The following is a 27,018-nucleotide window of genomic DNA, read 5'->3' as shown; positions in this document are numbered from 1 at the left end:
CTTTTGCGCAAACCAATCAATAAACGCTTATTGCCTAAACTGAGGAAAAAAAATGTTTTATATATATTTTTGGGGGATATTTATTATAGCAAAAAGTAAAAAATATTGCATTTTTTTTAAATTGTCGCTCTATTTTTGTTTATAGCGCAAAAAATTAAAACCGCAGAGGTGATCAAATACCACCAAAAGAAAGCTCTATTTGTGGGGAAAAAAGGACGCCAATTTTGTTTGGGAGCCACGTCGCACGACTGGCAATTGTCAGTTAAAGCAACGCAGTGCCGAATCACAAAAAGGGGCCAGGTCCTTTACCTACATAATGGTCCGGGTCATAACCGGTTAAAATCCCTTTTTGAGCTAAATAAAAAAAAATGACTATGAATATAAAAACTTCTGAGTTCCCTCTTATGACCTAAAGCCCGGGCATCTCCGACCACTACATCTGGTTACCAAGAGAATTGGGCTGTAAGGCTCTGTTCACGCCTGTGTTTTCCGGATAGCCCATGATTCCTGAATCGCTGGAAAACGCAGGACCTGCTTGCAATTCCGCTACTTTCAATGGCATCACAATTGCGGCACGATTATACCGTGATTGTCACCCGACAAATCGTGGCAAAATCACGGGATGCCTGTGGCCCAAAAGACGTTCCAAAACTTCCTGCGATTTTGTATGCGCAACTTTACCGCAGTTTTACCACAACACTGAACGGTTTGTAAGGTAGATGTGTCTAGCAGCAGCATAGTGTTAGACTGAAGGGGGGATAGTCTGTGTAAATGAAGGCCAAGGGGAAAAGAGTTGCAATAGTCAAGCCGAGAGATGATGAAGGAGTGAAGTAGTCGCTTTGTAGTATTATTAGTTAATAAGGAGTACGTTTTGAAAATATCAATAGCAAACATTTATTATATTGCAGCTTACCAATTCTATACCACCAGGGTGGGCCAAACAAAACAAAAAAAGCATGAAAAAAAAAAAAAGTCTTAAAAAAAAAAAAAAAAAAATTAAAAAAAAAAAAAAAAAAGAAGCCAAAAAAAAGATGACTGGCAACATGGGTAGATCAGTGCTGCCCCACAATGTCCATCAGTGCCACCCCAAGTGTCCAGTGCCACCCCACAGTGTCCATCAGTGCCACCCCACAGTGCCCATCCATGCCCAGTGCCCACCTATCAGTGCCCATCTGTGCCACCCATAAGTATCCATCAGTGCCACCCATAAGTGCCGCCTATGAGTGCCCAGTGCCGCCCATGAGTGCCCATCAGTGCCGCCCATGAGTGCCCATCAGTGCTGCCTATGTGTGCCCATCAGTGCCGCCTATGTGTGCCCATCAGTGCCGCCTATATGTGTCCATCAGTGCCGCCTATGTGTGCCCATCAATGCCGCATACCAGCGCCGCCAATCAGTGCCACCTCATCTGTGCCCGTCAGTACTACCTCATCGATGTCCATCAGTGCCATCTCATCGGTGCCCATCAGTGCCCATAATTGAAAGAGAAAACTTACTTATTTACAAAAAAATTAACAGAAAAAAATAAAAACTTAATTTTTTTTCCAAATTTTCAGTATTTTTTTTAGTTGTTGCGCAAAAAAATCCCGTAGAGGTGATCAAATACCACCAAATGAAAGCTCTATTTGTGGGGAAAAAAGGACGCCAATTTTGTTTGGGAGCCACGTCGCAGGACCGCGCAATTGTCATTCAAAGTGCGACAGTGCTGAAAGCTGAAAATTGGCTTGGGCGGGAAGGTGCGTAAGTGTCCTGTATGGAAGTGGTTAATCACTGTCTTCTCACGGGGAGGGGACAGCTTTCCCTGCCCTCCCTCCTCTTTGGGAGAAGACAATGGCCTGGCAGGAGGAATTCTAGCATCAACATTGTCTGTGTTGTTGGGGGAATCAAGCTAATTTATTTCCTGCAAACTGTGTATGGCTGGCCTAAGACCCCATGCACACTATTAGATTTTCGGCAGATTTTTGTCTTCAGATTTATCAAAACCATGTAGTGCAAGGGCCTGCCTGATTGTATACAAATTGAAACTCTTATGCCGCGTACACACGATTGAAAATTCCGACAAGAAAACCTTGGATTTTTTTCAGACGAATTTCGGCTCAAACTTGTGTTGCATACACACGGTCACACCGTCAAGAACACGGTGACGTACAAAACTACAACGAGCCGAGACAAATTAAGTTCAATGATTCAGAGCATGTGTCGAATTGATTCCGAGCATGCGTTTTTTTTGCACGTCAGAATTGCATACAGACGATCGGAATTTCCTCCAAGAAAAGCTCACATCGGACTTCCGATCGTGTGTACATGGCATTAGGTTTGACCTCATATTATATGGTTTTGGTAAATCTGAAGACAAAAATCTGCAGAAAATCTAACAGTGTGTATGGGGTTCTACACTCCTACCTGTTTTGGCTTTCTTCATTATGCAACCCCACCCAGAACTGCACAGCCTTTCCTCTGAAAACAAACCCACCTGTGACCTGGGTTCCATTTATCCCCATAGAAGAGCTGTTCTCCGCTGGACCACTAGAGGTCGCCTTATGATTGCTGTTAAACAGACAGACCCTGTCTGGTATACATAAAATTAGGTAACAGTGAATACAATTCAATGTGACAACGTGTAAAACGAGTCTAGTGCAATAAATTTAAGGCCGGGTTCACACTAGAACACGCAGTGGCTCACAGGAGGAGTCTGATGCGTCTCCATTCACCATTTCAGGTCCAATTTCAGGCCGGATTTTGGGCTGAATTCGGACCTGAAATAGACCAAAAGACGCACAGGACTCCTGCGCAATTCGCACCGGAGCCGCCGCAAAGATGTGTGAACCGCTGTCCTGCCGGAAATTTTCCCACGGCGGATTTGGACCCCCCTGTACTGCGCAGGCGCAGCGCTTGCGCAGTACAAACCTCAACCGAGCCTCCGAAAATAGCCGAACATGTAGAGCTGAGAGTCAGCTCTACACGGCGCATGCGCAATGACTATCACACATATGTCCGCACGCTCCCGATGCTAGTGCTACTCTGCAAGGAGCGGGGATAATTTTAACAATAAAGTACACGTCTTAGCGGGGCGTGTTGATGGGCGATGTCGCAAATGTGCAAATCTGCCCATCAACACGCCCCGCTAAGACGTGTACTTTATTGTTAACATCACCCCTGCTCCATGCACAGTAGCACTAGCATCGGGAGCATGCGGACATATGCCATAGTCATTGCGCATGCGCCGTGTAGTGTTCGGCTATTTTCGGAAATTAGGCGCCACGCCTGCGCAGTTCAAGGGAGTCCTTATCCACCGGGCGGAACTTATCCGGCAGAACACCGGCTCCATAGAGATCTCCATAGACAGCCAGTCACAATCTCCTGTAATGCGAATCAGACCAACATCCAGTTCGCAATAGTGTGAACCCAGCCTAAACCGTCACCAAGCTCGCCAAAACCATGCACTGTTTGGATCAGATCCTGGGACCGGTGTCCCAGATTCACGTAGAATCGCGGACGCGTAACGTATCGTAGATACGTTACACCACCGCAAGTTTTCATCCCAAGTGCCTGATTCTCAAAGCACTTGCATGAAAACCAGGCCACCGGCGTAAGCCCGCGTAATTCAAAGGGGCGTGTGCCATTTAAATTAGGCGCGCTCCCGCGCCGGACCTACTGCGCATGCTTCGTTTTGAAATTCCCGCTGTGCGTTGCGCGAAGTGACGTAATTTTTTCGAACGGCGACGTGCGTAGCGTACTTTCGTATTCCCGGACGTCTTACGCAAGGACAAAAAAATTCCAAATTTCGACGCGGAAACGACGGCCATACTTTATACAGCACATACGTGGGCTGTGTAAAGTTAGGGCAGCAAAAACGATGACTAACTTTGCGACGGGAAACTAGACTAGCAGCGACGTAGCGAACGCGAAAAACCGTTGTGGATCACCGTAACTACTAATTTGCATACCCGACGCTGGTTTACGAGGCGAACTTCCCCCAGAGGCGGCCAAGGTATTGCATCCTAAGATCCGAGAGTGTAATTCAATTACACCTGTCGGATCTTAGGGCTAACTATGCGTAACTGATTCTTTGAATCAGTCGCATAGTTCGGAAGACCCTAAAACAGAGATACGTCGTCGTATCTCTTTTGTGAATCTGGGCCGGTATTCTTTACATGCTTGCTTTTATGATTCACTTTGTGAGTGAGTAGTATTTCACTGTTTTTAATAAATTTACTATACAGTTTTACACTGTGGGTTTCTTTCGATTTATTTTCCCTACATGGTATGATGAAGTCATCTTTACCATTGTTAACGAAACTGCATTAGTCGTAGGGGAGGAAATTATATTTTATGTATTTTATCTATACATACTTTAGACTCTTTCTAATTAAGAACCCATAATCTCTGGTAAGAAGCCACTCGTTACCTTATGATGGAGGCGTGCTCGGGTGATTCACCTTTTGGATCGTCATCTATATCTGTACATTGGACACACTTGTTGGGCTTATACAAAATTGGAACCTTTACACTTGGAACTTTTATGCTGTGTTATTATGAGCTGTTTTACCACATGGGACGCACTTTTTGATTTATATGCGCTAGACTCATTTTGCATGTTGTCGCATCGAATTGTATTCATTGTTAGCACGGCAAACCTAATTTTATGCTTGCTATTTACAATTCCATCTTATTTATTTTTTTGTTTCTTTGTTTTGTGCCAGTGGTTTGTTTTGTTTGATCTTCCAGTGCAATCATTTGTGTTTTTAGACCCTGTCTGGTAGACTGAAATTAGATAGAGGATACAAGACATTACAGTATGTCTACCCATGTAGACATACTGCAATTACAAGATATAATTAGGTTCTAGAGAAGATAAACAGAACAAAATCTTCAAGACGACAAATATATATAAATATCTTCTACATAACAAATGCATTTGGGGGGTGAGAGACAACTCTTTCTCCGATCAATTGTTATCTTCTAATAATGTATGGAATTATTATTTTTTTCCATTCCATTCTATTTTTATTATACTATTATATATTATTATACTTTATTATACATTATATTATACTTTACTATTATACTTTATTATACATCAGATTGTTACTTATTTACTCCACTCCCACTTAGATTCTGCTAATAATTCTGTGTAAATATATATATATATATATATATATATATATATACCGTATTTATCGGGGTATAGCGCGCTCCCGCGTATAGCGCGCACCCCTAAAGTTGCCCGAATTCCTGTGGAAAAAATATGTTTTGTACTTACAGTTTTGGTGTCTTGCGCGGCATCCATCGGCGGCCTCATCGGGTCCGGCGTCCGTCTGCGTTTTCGGGTGTCCTCTTCGTCGGGTCCGGCGTCCTTCTGCGGCGTCCTTGCGTCCTCCCCGCTCGTTTCCCACGCCGACTTTGAATACTGCGCCGACATATACCGAGCGCAGTACACTCGTGTATCGTCGGGCAGGCTCGGCAACTCTCGCGCTGACGTCCTGTACGCTCAGGACGTCAGCGCGAGAGGCGCTGAGACTGCCCGAAGATACACGAGTGTACAGAAGGATGCCGGACCCGACGAAGAGGACACCCGAAGCCGCAGACGGACGCCGGACCCGACGAGGCCGCCGATTGATGCCGCGGAAGACACCAAAACTTTTGGCACAGTAGTCAAACTTGTGGCGGGAAAGCAGGTATCGGCGTATACTGCGCACCCACGATTTTGCCCTGATTTTCAGGGCAAAATAGTGCGCGGTATACGCTGATAAATCCTGTAAATATAAATCCTGTATAATAATAATAATATTAATAACAGTAGTAACCGGTCACATTTCTAATGCATACTGTTTCACGCGGCAATGAATTTGTTTTGTGTGTTTCTTACATTGTATTGTATAATAACAATGGTATATTAAAAAAAGAAGGTGAGTATTACATTAACAAGGTTGTAAAGGCTGAAGGTTTTTTTACCTCCATGCATTCTATGCATGGAGGTAAAAAACCTTCAGTGTACAGCTCCCCCCTCAGCATCCCTAATACTCACCTAAACCCGTTCTCAATCCAGCGATGTGCACGAGATCCAAGGCTCTCCCAGGTCTCTCCCTAGTAATTGGCTGAGATGAGATGCTGCTGTCAATCTCAGCCAGTGAGGCGGGAGAAAAAAGGGGGCGGGGCTGAGCTACACTCTCTGTATCTTATGGACACAGAAAGCCAACTCAGGAGCGAGCATGCATGAGTGCCCCCACAGCAACTGGCTTGCTATGGAGACACTTGACAAGGGTGAGGGTCCCAGAGCGCTGGTGGGGGACCCAGGAAGAGGAGGATCCAGGCTGCTCTGTGCAAAACAATTGCGCAGAGCAGGTAAGTCAGACATGTTTATTATTTTTTTTAAACACGGTACCTTCCTGTATGTTTGGTGGAAATGCCCCAAGGATATCAAATCAGATTGATCCTTGATATTGAAAAGCCTGATTCACCTATGCAGTTTCTACTTATGTACCCTCCATCTCGCTTGGCCATTAGCACAAATGCGTTTTGCCTCACCTTTTAAACACAGCGCACTGCCTGATTCCAATCCATTGGAAAAAAAAAAAAGAAAATAATTTGTTGTCATGCGGAGTGGGTATGCCTGGTGAACAACATAATGGATAGACAGTGCACTGCTGAAAAATGTGTTCGTTCTCGATATCATTTAATTTAATTAGTTTTTTGTTTTATTTCCGGGTCATTCAATATGATCGAAATTCGTTATTTAGAATAAATTTGTAACTTCGGAAAAATTTGAATTTATTACATTCTATTCGTTTAGATGCGGTATTCTTTATTTCGTAAAAATCCGAAACTTGAAAATCCCAAAAAATTTATAAATTCGTAAATTCAAAAGAACGAAAATCCAAAAATAATAAATATGATAGTTAATCATAGTTATTATTAGTTAGTTATATTTTTGGATTTTTGAATTTTCACATTTTAGAGTTTTCGCATTTTCGTTCTTTTTTTCGGATTTTCATTCTTTGGACTTCTTTTGAAAAAAATAAATAAAAATGCTATAAATCTTTCCCCTATTTTGTAGACGATATCACTGTTGCGCAAACCAACCAATAGATGCTTATTGCGATTTTATTTGACCAAAAATATGTAGAAGAATATATATTGGCTTAAACTGATTTTATTTTAAATTGGGGAATATTTATTATAGCAAAAAGTAAAAAAAAAATATCTATATATTTTTTGACCACTTCATTACCCGCCCATTGTAATATGACGTCCACAGATGGGATCTCCCATCCTGGGTGGACGTCATATGACATCCTGGGCTTTGTGGGGGGATATATGAATAATGCCTGCAGCTAGAGGCATCATTCAGATATCATTCTTTCGTGCCCGCGATTTTGTGCATGGTAAGAACGATCATAGCGGCATTCCCTGCCGCTTGATCGTTCTTATAGGTGGCGGGAGGGGACATCCTTCCCCCTCCCGGTGCTTCTCCAGGCTCTCCCGTACCATCGGGGGCCCAGAGAAAGAATTGTCCGGCACCGGCTGGGAAGCATAGATGGTCACCAGTCATCTCTATGACCGTCGGAGGCCCAGGCGCGATGTGATGACGTCACGCCCGGGTACCCGGAAGTAAACAAAGCCGCAACTGCGGCTAGTAAGCATGGGATCGGTGAAAAAAAATTCACAATCTCATGCTTTCCTGCCTAAGTTGGGACCATTCCTATTACAAGGGATGTTTACATTCCTTGTAATAGGAATAAAAGTGATAATTTTTTTTTTTTAAAAAGTGTAAGTAAAATAAAAAAATAATAATAAAAAAAAGTTTAAACGCCCCTGTCCCCGGTAGCTCACGCTCAGGAGCGAACGCAAACATAAGTCCCGCCCACATATGTAAACACCGCTCAAACCACATATGTGAGGTATCACCGCGTGCATTAGAGTGCCAGCAATAATTCTAGCACTAGACCTCCTCTGTAACTTTAAACTGGTAACCTGTAAAAAACATTCAAAATGTTGTCTATGGAGATTTTTAAAGGGTCACTAATGGCAAACTTTTTTTTTTTTTTTAAATAACAAACATGTTATACTCCACTGTGCAGCTCGTTTTGCACAGAGTGTCCCCTAACCCTGTCTTCTGGGGTGCCTCGGCGGCTGTCTTGGCTCCTCCTCGCAAAAGCTTTCTACCTTCATGCGAGCAAGCTTGCATGGTGGAAAGTTTTTGCGAGCGCGCTCCCGTGATACAGCGGTGGGCATAGCCGCCGACTGTATCACTCGGCCCCGCCCCCTGGCGCGCCGCGTCATCCGCTGTGATTGACAGCAGCGCCAGCCAATGGCTGCGCTGCTATGAATCCGTCCAGCCTAGCCAATCAACGGCCAGGCTGGGAACCGAAGACGATCACATGGACGCGCGGGGGACTTTCGAGGGGTCAGGTAAGTAAAACGGGGGTTCGGGGGGGCGGTACCGTCGGATGTTTTTTCACCTTAATGCATAGGATGCATTAAGGTGAAAAAACATTTACCTTTACAACCCCTTTAAGTACCAAAGTTTGGCGCCATTCCATGAGTGTGCGCAAGTTTAAAGCGTGACATGTTAGGTATCTATTTACTTGGCGTAACATCATCTTTCATATTTTACAAAAGAATTGGGCTAACTTTACTGTTTTGTTATTTTTTATTTTATAAAACCATTTTTTTTTTAAAAAGGCGTTTGAAAAATGATTGCGCAAATACCATGCAAGGTCAAAAGTTGCAATGACCGTCATTTTATTCCCTAGGGTGTCTGCTAAAAAAACATATATAATGTTTGGGGGTTCTGAGTAATTTTCTAGCAAAAGAATGATGATTTGTACATGTCGGCAAGAAGTGCTAGAATAGCCCGGTATTGAGGTGGGTATAAAAGCCCTGTATTGAAGTGGTTAAATTGTTGCTCTTTTTTTGTGTATAGCACCAAAAGAAAGCTCCATTTGTGGGAAAAAATGACGCAAATTTCATTTGGGTTGAGCATAGCTTGACCGCGCAATTAACAGTGCCAAATTGTAAAAAGTGCTCTGGTCAGGAAGGGGGTAAAACCTTCCAGGGCTGAAGTGGTTAACAGACACATTGTAAATATGTTGTATATTTACTGTATAATGTTTAGTAAATATAAAGGTAATTTATTTCATAATGTCTTCTCATTGCAGAGAGTACTATATAACCATGGTAAAATGGGCAACCAACACCAAGGTGGCAGTGAACTGGTTAAACAGGGCCCAGAACATCTCCATCTTGACTCTGTGCGATGCCATAACGGGAGTATGCACAAAGGTAATAAATGCATGTTTCCCTCTGAAAATGGTAATAAAGCAGAGCAGAGACTTGTCACCCCAGTGATAGATGAGATCCTACAACAGTGATGTGAAGCTAGACACTGAAGTCACCACACACAGAATGATGTGATTTAAAGTTTTGAATTAATTACTGCTCTTCTTTGTACTAATTGGGGTCAGGGGGCATTATTGATATTTTGTCAGTACTGAAAATACAACTGTTGTAAAACCGTGAGTAAAAAATACTGGCTATTAAAAAAAACACTAGATTTAACAGTTAAATAGCTACATGTATGAAATATATATATATATATCAAAAAAGGTGTCCAATTAGACAGACTACAATACACTCCTCAGCGCCAATGAAATTAAATGCTGGACAACCTAAATGATCATCCAGAAATATAATTAGTAATACCAGAGCTTCCCAATAGTTTTGTCAAACATGAAGAGATTGCTATCTAAGCAGCTTTTAAAAAAAAAATGCAAAATGTAAAAAATAGTAGAAAAACATATAAACAGTCCAAAAAACTGTATGGCCGCGTACACACGGTCGTTCCAAACCGATGAGAATGGTCCGACGGGCCATTTCTATCGGTTCACCGCTGAAGTGGTCTGATGGTCTGATGTGCGTACACACCATCGTTCCAAAAAACGATCGGGTCAGAACGCGATGACGTCAAACACACGACGTGCTGAATAAAATGAAGTTCAATGCTTCCAAGCATGCGTCGACTTGATTCTGAGCATGCACAGGTTTTCAACCGATGCTTTTTGTACTAACCATCGGTTTAGACCGATCGGGCAGCGGGCCATCGGTTCGATTTTAAAGCATGTTTTAAAATTTTGGACCGAAGGCCAACAGACTGATGGGCTATACACACGGTCGGTTTGGACCGATTAAACTGAACATCGGTCCATTCTTTTTTTTTTTAAAAGTGTTTTTTGTGCGTGTACTCGAGAGAGGAGCCAGACTGCAGGAGTTGGGAGTAGGCAGGCCTCCCCCAGAGGCAATCTGCCACCTTTCTCCGGGTGGCAATGGCGGGTGTGTGAGGGGGTCCTCCCACACAGCCCACCCTACCTGCTCCGCTTTGAAGCCCAACGGGGCAGAGGGACTCCCTATAAGGGAGGGAGAGGATTTTCCCGCTCAACCAGCCCCGTTAGTCCTTCGCCTCTCTTTTTTAGAGACCGTGTGGTCAAAGTGCGTGCATGTTAACCCAATTTAGAGTACGTGTAAGTGTGGTGGTTTTTGTGGGAGGGGGGTGGGCGTACTAAGCGCAGGCTTACCTCGCATAGCACACCCACCGGGAGCCGGGCTGAGACCACCAAACTCAATTCACATGTAGCCGAGACCGGGATCCGAACCCCTAGCTGCAGAGATGAATGGCTTATCAGCGCAGTGCCAATCGCGTTGAGCCACTGCAGCTCCCTGCCTCGGTCCATTCTCATCGGTTTTGTCCGACCGTGTGTACGCGGCCTATCAGTAAGATACTACAAACAGCGCTAATGTTGAGTAAAAATGTCAAGTGGCCAACTCCACAACACAGTCTTTGGAACAAATGATGAACATGACAGTGATTCAGACAATGTCCATAGGTAATCCTAAACATAGTCACAGTGTGCACCTTCCACCGAACTCCCAGAGTACACCACGTGAGAACACACTCCCCTCAGGGGGTTAAACTTACCAAAACGTTATATGACTTAAAAAGAAGTGTTCAACTGGTGCGTTTCGTCATATACTGACTTCAACAGAGGGCTATGACGAAACACGCCAGGACGTGACCCACACGACACACCAGAAGGGATCTGTGCGCTCCACCGCTGCCCGACCAGGAATAAGGAAGTGATTACGATCGCTGTTTGGTTACACAGTTTATACGCCAGACGGCGGAGACAGTGAAGTGAAAATGTTATTACATTTTCAAAGCTTCATAGATTGATATGTTTGTACGTATATATAAGGGGGGATATTTGATGTGAGGGGCTATTTTCACTTATTTGGTATAGCGCAGCTTTTTTACGATTATTTTCTATTGGTGTGTAGCTCACTTTTTTAGCTGCTGCTTATTGTTAGATGTTTGTGCTTATTCATTTATGGTAGCATGGTATTTTTTTTTTTTTAACCATTGTGTTTATTTCCTATCTTGGAGACACAATGAGGGAAAATGTCTTCAAAATTAGTGGAAAGTTCACATTTTACAGCTGTCACTTAAACAGGTGCTCTTGTTGGAAAATTTCCCTTCATCTTCTCATCCGGTTAGGCCCCATACACACCATAGAATCTATCCGCAGATAAATCCCATCAAATGGGTTTCAGCGGATAGATCCTATGGTGTGTACACGCCAGCGGATATTTATCCGCGGATAAATCTCCCCTGGGATGGATTCCAGCAGATCGGATATTCGCTGACATGCAGAACAAATCCATCTGCTGGAATCCATCCCAACGGATGGATCCGCTCGTCTGTACAGACTCACCGGATCCATCCGTCCAAAGGGATTCCCCGCACGCGTCGTAATGATTTGACGCATGCGTGGAATTCCTTATATGACAGCGTCGCGCCCGTCGCCGCGTCATAATCGCGGCGACGGTGCGACGCGTCATCGCCAGAGGATTTCCGCGCGGATTTCAATGCGATGGTGAGTACACTCCATCGCATAGAAATCTGCGGAAATCTTTGAGAGGATTTATCCGTGGAAACGGTCCGCTGGACCGTATCCGCGGATAAATTCTCTCGTGTGTATGGGGCCTTACAGACATAAAGTTCCCTTACTGTTCCACTTACAGTGGTAACCAGGACACAAACTGGGATTGAATGTAAAATGATCAGCGCATTAGTAAATATACAAACACTGAAAATAGGACAAAAGCAACCTAAAGTGACAATGTGCAATAAATACATGTCCCATCAATGAAAGCAGTGATCTTCATAAGTGAAGTGCATATTCTTCCAACAATCTTCTATGATGTTCTTCTGAATACTGGGCTCACAGAGCGCTTACCTTCTTACATATGGGTCTCTGCCTTTCTAGATAGTCTGTATCTGTCTGGTTGTCTCCTGGAATACTTCCCATGGAATGTTCCCCAGCTGGTATCCGGTACTGTAGGTTATGGCTTAAATGCGTCCCTTGGTGTTGCTCAGAATATAAAGAAAAAATGTCCCATAGTAAAGTACTTAATGAAAAATGTAATAGTAATAAAAAATGCTTACAGGTAAATGATAAACAAACGAGTTCCGTGTTCTGTGTCGGCTTCCGGTTTACCCACATGCACAAACTGGGAGTGAATAAACTCAGATAGAAACAGCAATACAAAACCTAAACAAGGTTCTAATGCCGCGTACACACAGAGGCGTTGCTAGGGGGTGCAGTCCGCACCGGGTGACACCCGCTAGAGGGGTGACACATCCTGCTTTTTTTTTTTTTTTAGCTGACATGCCCAGCCTGCCCTGTGCAATCCCAGCCTGCCCTGTACCACCCCAGCCTGCTCTGTGCCACCCCAGCCTGCCCTGTACCACCCAAACAGCCCTGTACCACCCCAGCCTGCCCTGTGCCACCCCAGACTGCCCTGTATCACCCCAGCCTGCCCTGTACCACCCCAAACTTTCCCATGCCACCCCAACTTGCCCTGTGCCACCCTAACTTGCCCTGTACCACCCCAATCTGCCCTATGCCACCATAACTTGCCCTATACACCCCAACCTACCCAATGCCACCCTAACTTGCCCTGTACCACCCCAACCTTTCCCATGCCATCCCAACTTGCCCTATCACATCCTAACTTGCACTATACCACCCCAACCTGCCCTGTACCACCCTAACTTGCCCTATACCACCCTAACCTGCCCTATGAAACCCTAACTTGTCCTATACCACCCCAAACTACCCTATATCACCCCAACATGCCCTATACCACCTTAACCTGTCCTATACCACCCCACTACACCAACCTGCCACTATACCACTCTATACTACCCTAACCTGCCACTATACTGCCCTATACTATCATTTACAGGGGCTGGTTTGGGGTGCGCCCCCTGCCCGTGCGCTGCCTGCTTGGTGCTGGGCAGCCTAGACAGAGGGGGGGTGACACCATGTTTTACCGCACCGGGTTACACCAACCCTAGTGACGCCACTGCGTACACACAGTTCGGAATTTCCGACAAGAAAAGTTTGATGTGAACTTTTGGTTGGAAATTCTGACCGTGTGTAGGCTCCATCAGACTTTTTCTGTTGGAATTTCCGACAGCAAAAATTTGAGAGCTGGTTCTCAATTTTTCAGACACGAAAAGTTCTTGCCGGAAATTTTGATCATCTGTATACAATTCCGATGCACAAAAAAACACGCATGCTTGGAATCAAGTCGACGTATGCTCTGAAGCATTGAACTTCGTTTTCCTCGGCTCATCGTAGTGTTGTACGTCACCGCGTTCATGAATTTTGTGTGATCGTGTGTATGCAACACAAGTTTGAGCCAACATTCCGTCGGGATAAAATCCACGGTTTTCTTTTCGGAATTTCCGATTGTGTGTAAGTGACATTACAGCTTTAAACACTAGATAAAAAGCTTGTGCCTGAGTTGCCCTTTAAGATGGCAGGTCATAGGACTGGGAGCCCCAGGGGCCTTCTAACTTCTCACTTGAACTCTAATTACCATTAAGATGACTGATTACATTACCTCAGGATGGAAAATTCTACCTTTTGACATCACCTAGACGCTGAAGATCTAACCCTAACCCATGCTGATAAGTGAGTAATGACATGTAAAACATGAGAGAAGCACTTAAGGCTTTTTCATTAATACAAAAGTTGTGAACAGAGAAAATAAGATGGAAGGGAGAGTTTTATTGAAATGTAATTTGGAAAGGAAATTAAAGAAAAGGGAAATAAAAAGGAAAGACTGCCCCCTGGTGGGTTTGGTGCTCATTACTCCATGCACTCCATTGAAAGGATGACAGTTGTGTATTGGATTTCTGACTATTATTAGAAGAACTAGCACACAACATGCTAATCATGAAATCAGTTCAGTACCCAAAGAGTGATTTTGTTTAATTAAATTCTTCCTGCTGTAGTTATCTGGCTGCACCTTCAGCAGGTCATTATCCTCTGTACTCGGGAAACCGCATGTCTACCCTAAGATGATGGAATAGTCTAGAAATACAGCAAAGATTCAATAAGCCTACTTGTTATACACAGATCACGGTGCAGTTAGATATAGCATTGACCTCTGTAATTCCCATACACTGATTTCTCAACAACAGTGGTAGTAACAGAAAGATCTTCTTTTCATAATTATGACCAATAGACTCATAATAGTGGCTTAACAATGAGTCACACACATTTGGATCATGTAGTCTTTGTGTTGAGTACAATATGTTGGCTGGGATTTTAGAACATGTTCTCTGTGTTCTCAAGTCTTTGTGGGCAGCAGCAGGCTTTTCTAACAAATACTAACTTGTTATTGCTTTCATATTAACCAATGCTAAGTGTACACAGAATGCTGGGGGGTGGGGTGGTAAAAATGGGCAAATGCTTGGCTTTTGATCTTAACACTATATTCCCATTCAAAATCCCTGTTCAGTGGAAAACAAACAGGCATTCAGGAGGTAGCAGCCCCTCTTCCTGAATGCCTGGCAGTGCGTAAGTGCATGCATATAGCTGTGCCGAGAGCGCGCTCCCTGTGCACTCCTGGCACAGTTACCGGAGGCTAACGGAAATCATGTGACTGCCGTGACAGACAATCACATGATCGGAAAGCTCCCAATCGCAGCGATTGGGAGCTTTCCGATCATGTGATTGGCTGTCACGGCAGTCACATGCTCATAAGTTACAACGTAACGCGTAGGGAGAAGGAGCCTGAAGTCGCTTGCTGCCATCTCTGATTAACCACTTCCAGACCTTAGGTGTTTTTCAGATTCGGTGTTTGCAAGACTAAAACAGTTTTTTCTGCTAGAAAATTACTTAAAACCCCCAAACATTATATATATTTTTTTTCTAACACCCTAGAGAATAAAATAGTGGTCATTCCAATACTTTTTGTCACACCGTATTTGCGCAGCGGTCTTACAAGCGCACTTTTTTTGGAAAAAATTCACTTTTTTGAATTAAAAAATAAGACAACAATAAATTTGGCCCAATTTTTTTATATATTTTGAAAGATAATGTTACGCCGATTAAAATGATGCCCAACATGTCACGCTTAAAAATTGCGCCCGCTCGTGGCATGGCGTCAAACTTTTACCCTTAAAAATCTCGATAGGCGATGTTTAAAAAATTCTAGAGATTGCATTTTTTGAGCTACAGAGTAGCTCTAGGGCTATAATTATTGCTCTCGCTCTAACGATCGCGGCGATACCTCACTTGTGTGATTTGAACACCGTTTTCATATGCGGGCGCTACTCGCGTATGAGTTCGCTTCTGCGCGCGAGCTCGTCGGGACGGGGCGCTTTAAAAAAATTTTTTTTTTGTTTTCTTATTTTTTTTTTTTTTTTTTATTATTTTTTACACTGAAAAAAAAAAAAAAAAATTTGATCACTTTTATTCCTATTACAAGGAATGTAAACATCCCTTGTAATAGAAAAAAGCATGACAGGTCTCTTTAAGAGGCTGGGCGGGACTGACGTTTTGACGTCACTTCCGCCCAGCCGAGCTATGGGGACGGGCGAAGGAGATTTTTCCTTCAGTCTCGTCCCCGCTCACCAGCCGACAGCATCCGATCGCCTCCGCCGCTACCGACGGCTCCGGTAAGCGGCGGAAGGCGCGGGAGAGCGGCGGGAGGGGGGGGCCCCTCTCCCGCCACCGATAACGGCGATCTCGCGGTGAATCCGCCGCGGAGACCGCCATTATCGGATTCCAGACCGCGCACACTAAAGATGGATACCTCGGTTGTGACAGCAGCTGCTGCCGTTACCGAGATATCCATCTTTAAAAATAGGACGTACATCGTCGTGCGCAGGTCTGGAAGTGGTTAAACACACGCTGTGTGTAATTTTTATTCTGCCGTTTATCCATTGGGCTAATGTGAGTAGCCTGTTATGCCTTTAAAATAAATTTTAAGCCGTTTTAACCACTTCCCAACGGCTGTACGACTTTGTACGGCCTCAGGGTGGCTCTACTTCTCTGGAACGCCGTCTTTTTACGTAATCGGCTCCTCCTGGCCACTGGGGGGCGCGCGCCCGCCGCATCACTGAGATGCCGATGCGCGTGCCTGGCGGCCATGATGCCTGCTAGGCACCCGCGATCAGCGGTTACAGAGAGAAGGACATGGATCTTTGTATAATTTACTAAGCTTGCCAGAACCACCTCTGGAGGGATTCTATTCCACATTTTCACAGCTCTTACTGTGAAGAAACCTTTCCGTATTTGGAGGTGAAATCTTTTTTCCTCCTTGTCTTTTGTGTTGACCGTAAAGTGAATAACTAAACACCAAGTTCACTATATGGACCCCTTATATATTTGTACATGTTTATCATATCCCCCCTTAATCTCTTCTTCTCAAGAGAGAATACAATCAGTTCCTCTAATCTTTGCTCATAGCTGAGCTCCTCCATGCCTCTTATCAGTTTGATTGCCCTTCACTGCACTTTCTCCAGTTCCCTGATATCCTTCTTGAGAACTGGTGCCAAAAACTGAACTGCATATTCCAGATGAGGTCTTACTAACTTTTCTTTTTTAGGCTTTCTTTCTTCTATTTTCATCTGGTGATCTGGCCAGCAAATCTGTTGTTTTTCAAAAGAACAAGCTCTCTTGAAGATGTAGCAGTTACAGGGATGAAACAAATCATTCAACACTGGCAGGTTGACCGTAATTGCTTAAAAAGTGTTAGCTGGGGTTTCGCTTTAGTTTATTTAGTGCAGGGATTACTAAATGTGAATTGTGGTCCGAAACATGCTGTGCCACTTAGCAGCTGGGTGTCCTCTCCCTGGTCTCCCGCTTGGCCGCCACTCTCATCCTCACAGCAGAGCAGGGGGCTGGAGGTGCTGCAGATCAGGATGGAGCGTCTTTGCAAATTAACAAGTGGGTTTGCAGCCACCAAATTGCATGGACTGGGGTACCATGGGGTTTGGTGCAGTGCGATTTAAAAAGGTAATGCTTGCCGCTCCCCGGAACCCTCTAAATTAGTAGACTTGGCAAACGCCCGGCGGGACCTTTTACAAATTTTTGCGGACAGAGCATTAGTGGCCAGGGATAAGGGGCGGTTTACACATTATGCCCAAGCTAACAACTGTGGTAGGCTCTTGGCAAACACGCTACAACCACGGCAGGCAAGGAAGCACATTCCCTTCGTTGCTTTAACCAACGGAAAGAAAGGGGAAACAGTAACTCGGCGATCGCGGAAGAATTCCGACGTTTCTATTCGGGCCTATATAATCTCCCATCACAGATGACAGAATCCCCGACCAAAGGATCCAACTCCCCGGAGGCTGTCTCCTCTTATGTACAGGACACTGCCCTCCCACCTATTCCGACTGCGGAAGTAGAGGAGCTTGAGACGCCTCTGACGGAAGCAGACTTTCTCCTGGCCATTAAGAAATTGAAGAATGGTAAGAGTCCCGGCCCTGATGGGTTCACCCCCCGGTTTTATAAATTTTTCGCACCCCAGCTATCCCCATTGCTCGTGAAGGCCTTCAATGCTATTGATGAAACACTATGTCCATCCCCGGGCCTTTTACACGCCCAGATAGTTGTCATCCCAAAACCTGGAAAGGACCAGTCACTTTGCCCCAACTACAGGCCAATATCTTTGCTAAATATTGACCTGAAATTATTCACCAAAATTCTATCGGAGCGCCTCTCCCCCCTACTCCCTAAAATTATACACGGCGACCAGGTGGGGTTTGTCCCGGGCCGGGAGGCTCGTGACAACACCACCAAAACAATCCACCTTATAGCATATGCGAAACGCCACCACATCCCGACCTGTCTTCTTTCGTGTGACGCCGAAAAGGCCTTCAATAGGGTCAGCTGGCCCTTCCTAAGAGCCACCCTTACCCAAATAGGCCTGGGCCCCAAGATGTTGGCACGTATCATGTCCCTATATAGCAACCCTACTGCGTCGGTGTTGGTTAATGGCGTCGTCTCGGAACAGTTTGCGATAAACAACGGCACCAGGCAGGGGTGTCCCCTATCCCCCCTCCTTTTCGCTCTTGTTATAGAGCACCTGGCACAAGCACTAAGGGCAAACCCTAGCATACGGGGCATACCAACCCCCTCATCTCATTGCAAGCTCTCCCTTTATGCAGATGATCTCTTGCTATACGTCACTCATCCACATATCACCATTCCCTCTATTCTGGCTGAGATCTATAGGTTTGGTGCCCTGAGTAATTATAAACTTAACTTATCCAAGACAGAAGCTCTGAATCTCTCACTATCGCAACCCGTCCTGGCGGCCCTGAAATCCAATTTCTCTTTCCAATGAAGAACTAAATCTGTCACCTATCTGGGGACGGAGATACCAGCTGACCTCTCGGAAATATACTCCCTTAACCATGGCCCTCTCCTGCATAGACTCAAACGCCTCACTGAGGATCGCCTGAATCTCCCGGTGTCCTGGTTCGGGCGTATGAATACTCTGAAAATGGACATTCTGCCCAAGTTGCTATACATGTTCCAAGCTTTACCGATAGCCCTCCCCTCTACGTTCTTTCGGGCGCTGCGATCAATGTCAATACGATTTGTATGGAGGGACAGTCGCCCGAGACTGAAACACAAGCTACTCTGCTCTCCCATCACTAGAGGAGGGGCAGGTCTTCCAGACTTCGAGCGGTATCACGCAGCAGTGGTCTGTTCGAGGATCTTGGAGTGGTTCCCACGGCCACTGAACAAAGTAGCCACCTTGACCGAACAAGATCTGTCTCCCATAGACCTTCGGGCCCTCCTTTGGGGCCATGAAGGAACACACAAAGCTCTCGCAGGTCTGTCACCCTTGACCAGGGACGCTCTGGTGGTATGGTACCGACGGAGGGCGACCTTCGCCCTGACCACTGAAACAAGCCCACTGACCCCCATGTTCGACAACCCAACACTCCCAGAAGGCAAGCTTGCCCACGCGTTCAATGGATACAGGAGGGACCAGTGGCCCACCGCCCGACAATTTGTCGATGCAGGCACGGGCTCTTTCGTAGCTGACGAGTCCTCCTCCCTACCGAGGGTGACCTGGCTCACGCGTATACATTTGACTACTTATTGTAGGCAACTTTATGACTCGAGACAGATACATAGGCCCCCGACGGAATTTGAACAACTATGCTTACTCCCAGAAACCCCACGTCATACCCTCTCCCTATTATATAAAATGATCCTAGAGCATATGGGTACTTCTCTTCCCAAATTCACCGCAGCTTGGTCGAGGGAGCTGGGGACAGACATCAGTGAGGCAGCCTGGCAAAAAGCCTTTTACTACACACATAAATCCTCCATCTCGAGTTACGTTCGAGAAAAGAACTACAAAGTCATATCACGATGGTACAGAGTACCGTCTACCCTCAGGATCATGTTTCCCTCTGCGTCTGACTCATGCTGGAGATGCAACTCGGCTACCGGTACGTATATCCATATCTGGTGGGACTGTGAAATTATCCGTCCATTTTGGACCCAGATATTTCAGATCTACTCAAACATGTATGATAAACCCCTCTCTCCCTCCCCTACAGTTGCCCTGCTGTCCATCCTTCCGGGGACCTTTAAATTTCAGAAACACACTCTCCTTAGATTCTGTCTCAGTACTTCTCGGCAATTGATCTCCAGACACTGGAAATCCCCCCTACCCCCGTCCCTAGCAGAATGGGTTAATGAAATGAACGGAGTCATGTTGATGGAAGAACTCCAAGCTAAGGCCCTAGAAACGCACGCCAAGTTCTCCTTCACATGGGGAATATGGAGGCACTACTCTTCCTCAGATGCGTTTAAAACACTACTTTCACCTGACTCGAGCTCTCCTCCACCATGATAGACCCAAGAGGATCTACAAAAGCGAAAAGGGTCCAGAGCCCGGAGTGATCGGGCACACCGCACACACCCCCCCCTCCTCCCCATTATCCCTCCATCCTCATCTTTCCTACCCTTCCCCCTTTCTCTCTCTACTCCCTTCTCCGTTCTCTCTAACTGACTCTTTACCTCTTTACCTGTCTTCCTGATCATTCGACCTTTCACCAACAGGCTAGGTTGGGCCAAGGCCATTGTTTATTTTTGTGTTGTTTTAGTTTAGCCCCCTTGGCTTTCACCTTGCGGATTCAGAGACAGGGTCCTCCCGCTGCCTTTCACAAGATGGTACCCCTGAAGTGTATAAGTTATCCTTTTGCTTTCTCCTGGCCTAGGGCGCAGCAGGCTCCCAGTGGGGCGCCCGGGCGGGAGTAGATGACAGCAGTATACATAGGAATACTCGACAGGGATATATGTGTAATTATCTCTCAGGTCTTGCGAGGGGATTCATGTTATGTTATGTTTAATACCGTGGAAAGTGTCTGTCTACTTCAGGGTAGTCCGGCCCGCCCGATGTGGGAGGACCGGTGCCCGCTTTCTTTGATGTCTGTCAAAAATTCTAATAAAACTTTTATTGAACGTAAAAAGGTAATGCTTGCTCTACCTTTTTCATTTTTCAGTGCATTTTGCAGTCCATTCAAGTGAATGGTCTGTCAAAACTGGACCACACGCACTCTCGTGTGAACTGGCCCTTGAACCGTCCCCTGAATAACTGTGTTATTGCAACAGTCAGTATCAGGCACCTATGGGCCATGTAGAAAACATCTTTATTGGGTTAGGGCACAGCAGGTTTGCTTAATGCCCTCCTCCCTGGAAACACATAATCATCTTTCCTTTGCTCCCACATTGCTTCATCCATACACTGGGCATACTGGGTATTGAGGTGCATATGACCTATCCTCTCTCTGTTTGGGGATTGACCCATTAAATGATGTTCCAATGAGGTGAGGGCATTAAATAAAAACTGTGGATGTGCCCTGCATGGGAGAGGCTCAAGTTTGTTTTAAAAATATGTTTTGTGACCTCAACAACAATTCCATTAGATTGTGTGACAAACATGCCACGTTGGTAGCTTATGTCTGCAAGCTGGAAGCAAGAGGCATGGGTTCCCTCAGACAGGCCATTATTAACTATACAAGGACTTCTTTTGGGCAGCAGGCATCCCAGGATTTTGTTTACGTGATTTTACTGCGATTCGTTGGGCAACAATCGCGGCAAAATTGTGCCGCTATTGGGGTGACATTAGAAGTGACGGGGATCACAAGGGTGTCCTATGATTTGCTGTAATTCGGGATCAGGGCCAGAATCACAGTGATTCTGCCCGCGATCTGGGACACCTACATGTGAACGGAACCTTAGCTATTCTTAAAGCTGAACTCTAGGGAAAGAAAACAGCTCCCTTGTGCTTATTTAAAGCTAGAGGGCTTCAGAAGCAGGTATACTTACCTGATCTTTGGCTCCTGCAGGCTGTAAAAACAGTCGCTGCACTGGACCTGAGGATTTTAAAGGACAGTCCACTTTCAGAGGATAGGGGAGGAGAGGAGAGCAGCAGCTGCCGAGGGATCCGAGGATCGGGTAAATAAATGTGCTTTCACAGTTTATTCCCCCCATACTTTCTATACAGCATGGATGAAGGAATCTCCACTGTCCGCTACTAAATTCAGCAACTTTGGCACCTACAGCTGCCTGAACACAGTGGCACTGCCAAACAGTGACTGCAGTCACTTTTTGGCCAATGATTTTTTACCCGGCTTAGTCTGTTTTTTTTTTTCCAATCGACTTTTGTCCAGCCAGGTGGTACTTGGAGGGCCTTGAATTTCAGCTTAAATTTGATCTGTCTATGGCTAACCTTCGACAGACTCCTCCACATCTCATCAGATTGTGGGAATAGTTGGGCTGTTATGATGGAAGCAGCACGGGTGAGTATCTAATGTGGTCAAGTCAAAATATGCAACTGTTGTTAAAGCATAAATGTATGCCATATGGTGCTAGTACTTACCTTTCAAAGGAAGTCCTCCTTTTACCGCTATAAGGGCTTCTATCTTCACCCATTCTTCCTTCTAGGTTTGTGGACTCTGGCCCTTTGAATGGCTGGGGTTGTGATGATGTTATTTATGCGCATGCATACGAGAGCAGAGGCCATGGCACGGTGCCGTCGGAAAAATTCCGTTTGACTTTTTCCATTGGAAATTCCGATCGTGTGTACAAGGCATTACTTGTAGGTACTTTGGGCCAGATTCACAGCCAGCGGGCGCAACGTAACTTTTCTGATTTAAGTTACACCGCCGCAAATTACACAAGTTAGTGCCCGATCCACAAAGCACTTACCTGGAAATTTGCAGCGGTGTAACTTAGATCCGTCCGGCGCAAGGCGGGCCGATTTGAATGGGGCGAGTCCCATTTAAATTAGGCACGCTCCCACGCCGGACGTTCTGCGCATGCTCCCGACGCTATTTTCCAGACGTGCTTTGCGCGAAGTTACGTTGTGCCGAGTTTTGTGAATCGCGACGGGTAAAAAAGAGATGCGGCGGGGAAAAAAACAATTTAAAAAAAAAATTGACAGCGACGCGGGAAAGACGGGTACACTTTTACATGGTGTACTAACTTTACACTTTGTAAAAGGTACCCTATCTTTGTGACGGCAAACTAACACTTACGGCGACTTAACGAAGGGAAAAAGCTTTGTGGATCTCCGTAAGTGCTAATTTGCATACCCGACGCTGGATTACGACGAGAAATGCCCCCAGCAGCGGCCGCGGTACTGCATCCTAAGATCCGACAGTGTAAGTCCATTACACCTGTCGGATCTTAGGACTAGCTATGCGTAACTGATTCTATATATCAGCCGCATAGTTAGAAACAGAAATACGACGGCGTATCAGTAGATACGCCGTCGTATCTCTTTTGTGAATCTGGCCCTTTGCTACCACTTTAAGTTACAAAACCACACTTTTTATTGTTTTCAAGGCAGCCTCTATCCACCAATGCATTTAGTATAGTTACCCTTTTGAAGATTATTCCTATTTACAGATTGCACGGATATTCTTTGCCCACTGGCTCTCTGCTCCATGCAAAGCACATCTACTGTATACCTTCCAACGTTATACCCCTGTTTTACAGGCATCTTTTGATTTTACAGTTTTCCCATTGAACCTGTTTCTGGAATATTAAGCTGTAAAGATTAAATAGAGTGAGGGCATTTGGCTTTGTGAATCCCATGTGCAGGTAGGCTTTGAGCTATTTCAGATCATATTGGCAGTTTTTTGTTTCCTGAATGCATCACAAACACTGGAAACGTTAGGTTTGATTCCTTTGGTGAACTCGGCAATGTCAGTGTGTTCAGAGATGTGATCCAGGTAGAAAACAATCATTTGTGCTTCTAACTCAAAGCCAATGTGCCGTGTGGGTGTAGTGCCCGCAGAGTTCCCCTTGTAGAGGTGAACGGTGCCATTATCTAGGGAGTACACAGCCTTAGCTGTATCTTTCTGTTATCTTGGAAAGCAACAAATAATGTTTCTTTGCCTTGGTAGAAGTAACAATGGCGTTCTATATGTTTCTGTCATTTTGTAACTATACGAGGAACACAATTGCATTATCCTCCAAGTAATGCAAATATAGATACATTGATGTTTAAAAAATAACTTTATATACAGCTATTTTAAAGGCTTGTATAAATATGGCGACATATTCTTAAAGGCTAAGTTCACCTTTGTTCACCTTTTCTTTTTCTAAATTTCAGCTTCTTCTACTTCTAATTCTTCTGCAAAAATAAAACAGCTTTCCATTAAAGGTGTTGTTCCATTAAAGGTAAAAAAAAAAAAAATCTAAATAGCTTCCTTTACCTTAGTGCAGTCCTCCTTCACTTACCTCATCCTTCCATTTTGCTTTTAAATGTTCTTATTTCTTCTGAGAAATCCTCACTTCCTGTTCTTCTGTCTGTAACTCCACACAGTAATGGGAGGCTTTCTCCCTGGTGTGGAGTGTCATGCTCGCCCCCTCCCTTGAGGGGGCGAGCAGGAGAGTCAGGAAACTCTCTACGTTGCAGATAGAGAAAGGAGCTGTGTGTTAGTGGGTGTCCTGACTCTCCTGCTCGCCCCCCCCCTCAAGGGAGGGGGCGAGCATGACACTCCAGACCAGGGAGAAAGCCTTGCATTACTGTGTGGAGTTACAGACAGAAGAACAGGAAGTGAGGATTTCTCAGAAGAAATAAGGACATTTAAAAGCAAAATCGTAGGATGAGGTAAGTGAAGGAGGACTGCACTAAGGTAAAGGAAGCTATTTTGGGGATTTTTTTTTTACCTTTACAACCCCTTTAATTCTACACCAGCTACCGGCTTACCTCACTGTCTAAACACACTGCTCGATTACTTCTGCCTTACTTCCTGGTCAGACTTTAGGTCATGACACAGGAACGAGTTGACCAGCTGAGGATGGATGATGCAGGGTGTGTGCTAATGAGATAAGCTGGTCAACTCCTTCCTGTGTCATGACCTAAAGTCTGACCAGGAAGTAAAGCAGAAGTAATCAAGCAGTGTGTTTAAACAGCTATGAAGAGAGTGAGGTAAGCCTGTGTAGAATTAATGGAAAGCTGTTTTATTTTTGCAAAATAAGTACATTAATGCTATATGGTTACGTAGGGGAGATGGTGAAAAAGGTGAACTTAAAGGCCCATTCTAACCCAAACATTTTGTTTCGTTTTTGAAAGGATAAGTTATGGTAGCCATGCAGGCAGTCCCCCAGTTATAAACATCCGATTTACATATGACTCCTACCAGGGGTCAAGTCCTGGAGAAAAAAGTGTGGGAACTCCCACCCAAGATTCACAAAAAATGATACGCTCATATGCATAATTACTAAACCGCATGTTTTTTTTCCTGATCCACTGTACCTTAGTAATCCTTTATGTTACTGGCCGCTTCCTGTATATGGATTCATCGGGTAGTGTGCGAGTATTCCGGAGACCCATGACTAAGCCACGTGACGAGTGGTGTAACGCGTGGGGGAGGAGCCTATGTGACGGGAATACATCCTTGTGAGGAGACCATCGCACTGAGCGGCAGCTTTTCTAACTCTGAGCCTGTGTTTATCGGCGGATGTGTGAGTTGGTACACCGTCGATGTGGTATCTTGTACATCCCTCTAGTCATCACAGTGTTGTGCTATGAGGCTTGTCCTCTCTTTTTTCTTTTACATATTCCGATCGGAGTGCTTCTGACTGAATTGCATCATAGGGTCGTTGTCTAATGAAAAGCAGTCTGAAGGAGACACCAGCTGAGTGGCTTGAGTGCTGCATATGGGATTAGTCTGTTAACCCATTATGAACTCACTGTTTTTTCATCATTAGACTGAATATTCAGCTTTATGTTACTGGCCGCTTCCTGTATATGGATTCATCGGGTAGTGTGCGAGTATTCCGTCACTTCCTCGATGCCGCAATGTCTCCTGGGAGATTTTTTTTTATTGTTCCCAGGAGACATTGCGGAGGTCTGCCGTGAGTTATCGTGGGATTTAGAAGGAAGCAAGTTCCCCTGACAGTGACTCGAGCTGGGCATCGCCGCTTAGTGAAGGATTGGCTCGGGCGGCTCGACTGCTCTCGGCTGCTCTAGTCCTGCAAAGGGAACTGCGTTCCTGCTGTGAAAAAAGTGCAGGAACTCCGTTCCCACGCGTTCCCGCAGGACTTGAGCCCTGACTCCTACTTTACTTACAAATTGAGGGAGACAACAGAAACTTAGAGAATAAGTTCACTTATAGGAAGAGAAATTCACTTCTCCCATACATATATTTTAACCCTATATTTGGTTGTTTGCTTGGAGTTTGGCTTTTCGTGCAGAGGCTTTCTTGTTCCTGAGATTTGTCCAGACCTGAGAGCGGACGTACCAAATTAGAAAGGAAGGCAAATAAAGAAGCAGCACTGTTACACCGCAATTAAAGTTATTTATTATGGATCCTCAAGCTTCAACGCTATTTCAGTTTTTGGATGCTTAAATGTCTTTTAATTGCTTGTGCAGTCATTTAGTTTGAAGCATTTGTGACTGATTAATTTACATTACAAATTTCCTGTTCCTTATTCATTTTCTTTCAGAGTTCTTGGACATCCTCAGCCATTTGCATTTTGACAATAATTACTTGCACATCTTCCATATCCTCTCAAGATATGATGACTTGCCTTCACATGCACTGTTATAATAAGCCATCAGCTAGTCCTAAGTGCTTCCCCATTGTAGATAATGCTGTCGTCGATCTTAGTCAATTGTTTGTTCCTTTTCTATTTACATAAATGTACCTACATTAAAGGAAAGCTGTACTTTTAAAATGCATTAGTTCTTTTATTGTAGCGAGGCTACAGAACGACTTTGCAAATATGACCACTTACCTCTGCCTTTCTTTTCACGCTCTGTGAGAGCTGTCATCAAAGGCCGATGCGGGTAACAATGCTTTGTTTACATTTAGCTTGAAAGCACTTATCATGAGTACAATGCAGGGAGCAACTATCTGTTTGACTAAAAATTATCAGTACCAGGAGCTCTAAATGAAGTTTTCTACTAATACTGCACTTACAAATTGCTAAAAAAAAAAAAAAAAACACAACATCTCCTCCCTGTCCATTACCCCTGCATTTCATGCTCTGCGATTACTGTCATCAAAGGTCTATGTGATTATAAACAATACTTTGTTTATATCTAGCCTGTAGGCACTTATCATAAGTGCAATGCATGTAGCAGCTATCTGACTCAAAATTATCAGTACC

At 44.8% G+C, this 27,018-nt stretch overlaps 1 protein-coding gene across 4 annotated transcripts in view; it reads left to right on the top strand.

Annotated features, from left to right (window-relative positions):
* The window catches only part of DPP6 (dipeptidyl peptidase like 6), a 1,751,424-nt gene that overhangs the window by 1,607,398 nt on the left and 117,008 nt on the right, over positions 1–27,018 (top strand). For all 4 annotated transcript variants that reach the window (XM_040352727.1, XM_040352725.1, XM_040352728.1 and 1 more), the window contains exon 11: positions 9,160–9,283. In XM_040352727.1, the coding sequence (XP_040208661.1) occupies positions 9,160–9,283 (124 nt within the window). The remainder of the gene's footprint in view (positions 1–9,159; positions 9,284–27,018) is intronic.

Source organism: Rana temporaria, chromosome 5 (assembly GCF_905171775.1).
Source record: "Rana temporaria chromosome 5, aRanTem1.1, whole genome shotgun sequence".
In the NCBI taxonomy this organism is placed as follows: domain Eukaryota; kingdom Metazoa; phylum Chordata; class Amphibia; order Anura; family Ranidae; genus Rana; species Rana temporaria.
Note: the sequence above shows the minus strand (reverse complement) of the source record. Positions and strands in the feature narration are given on the sequence as shown.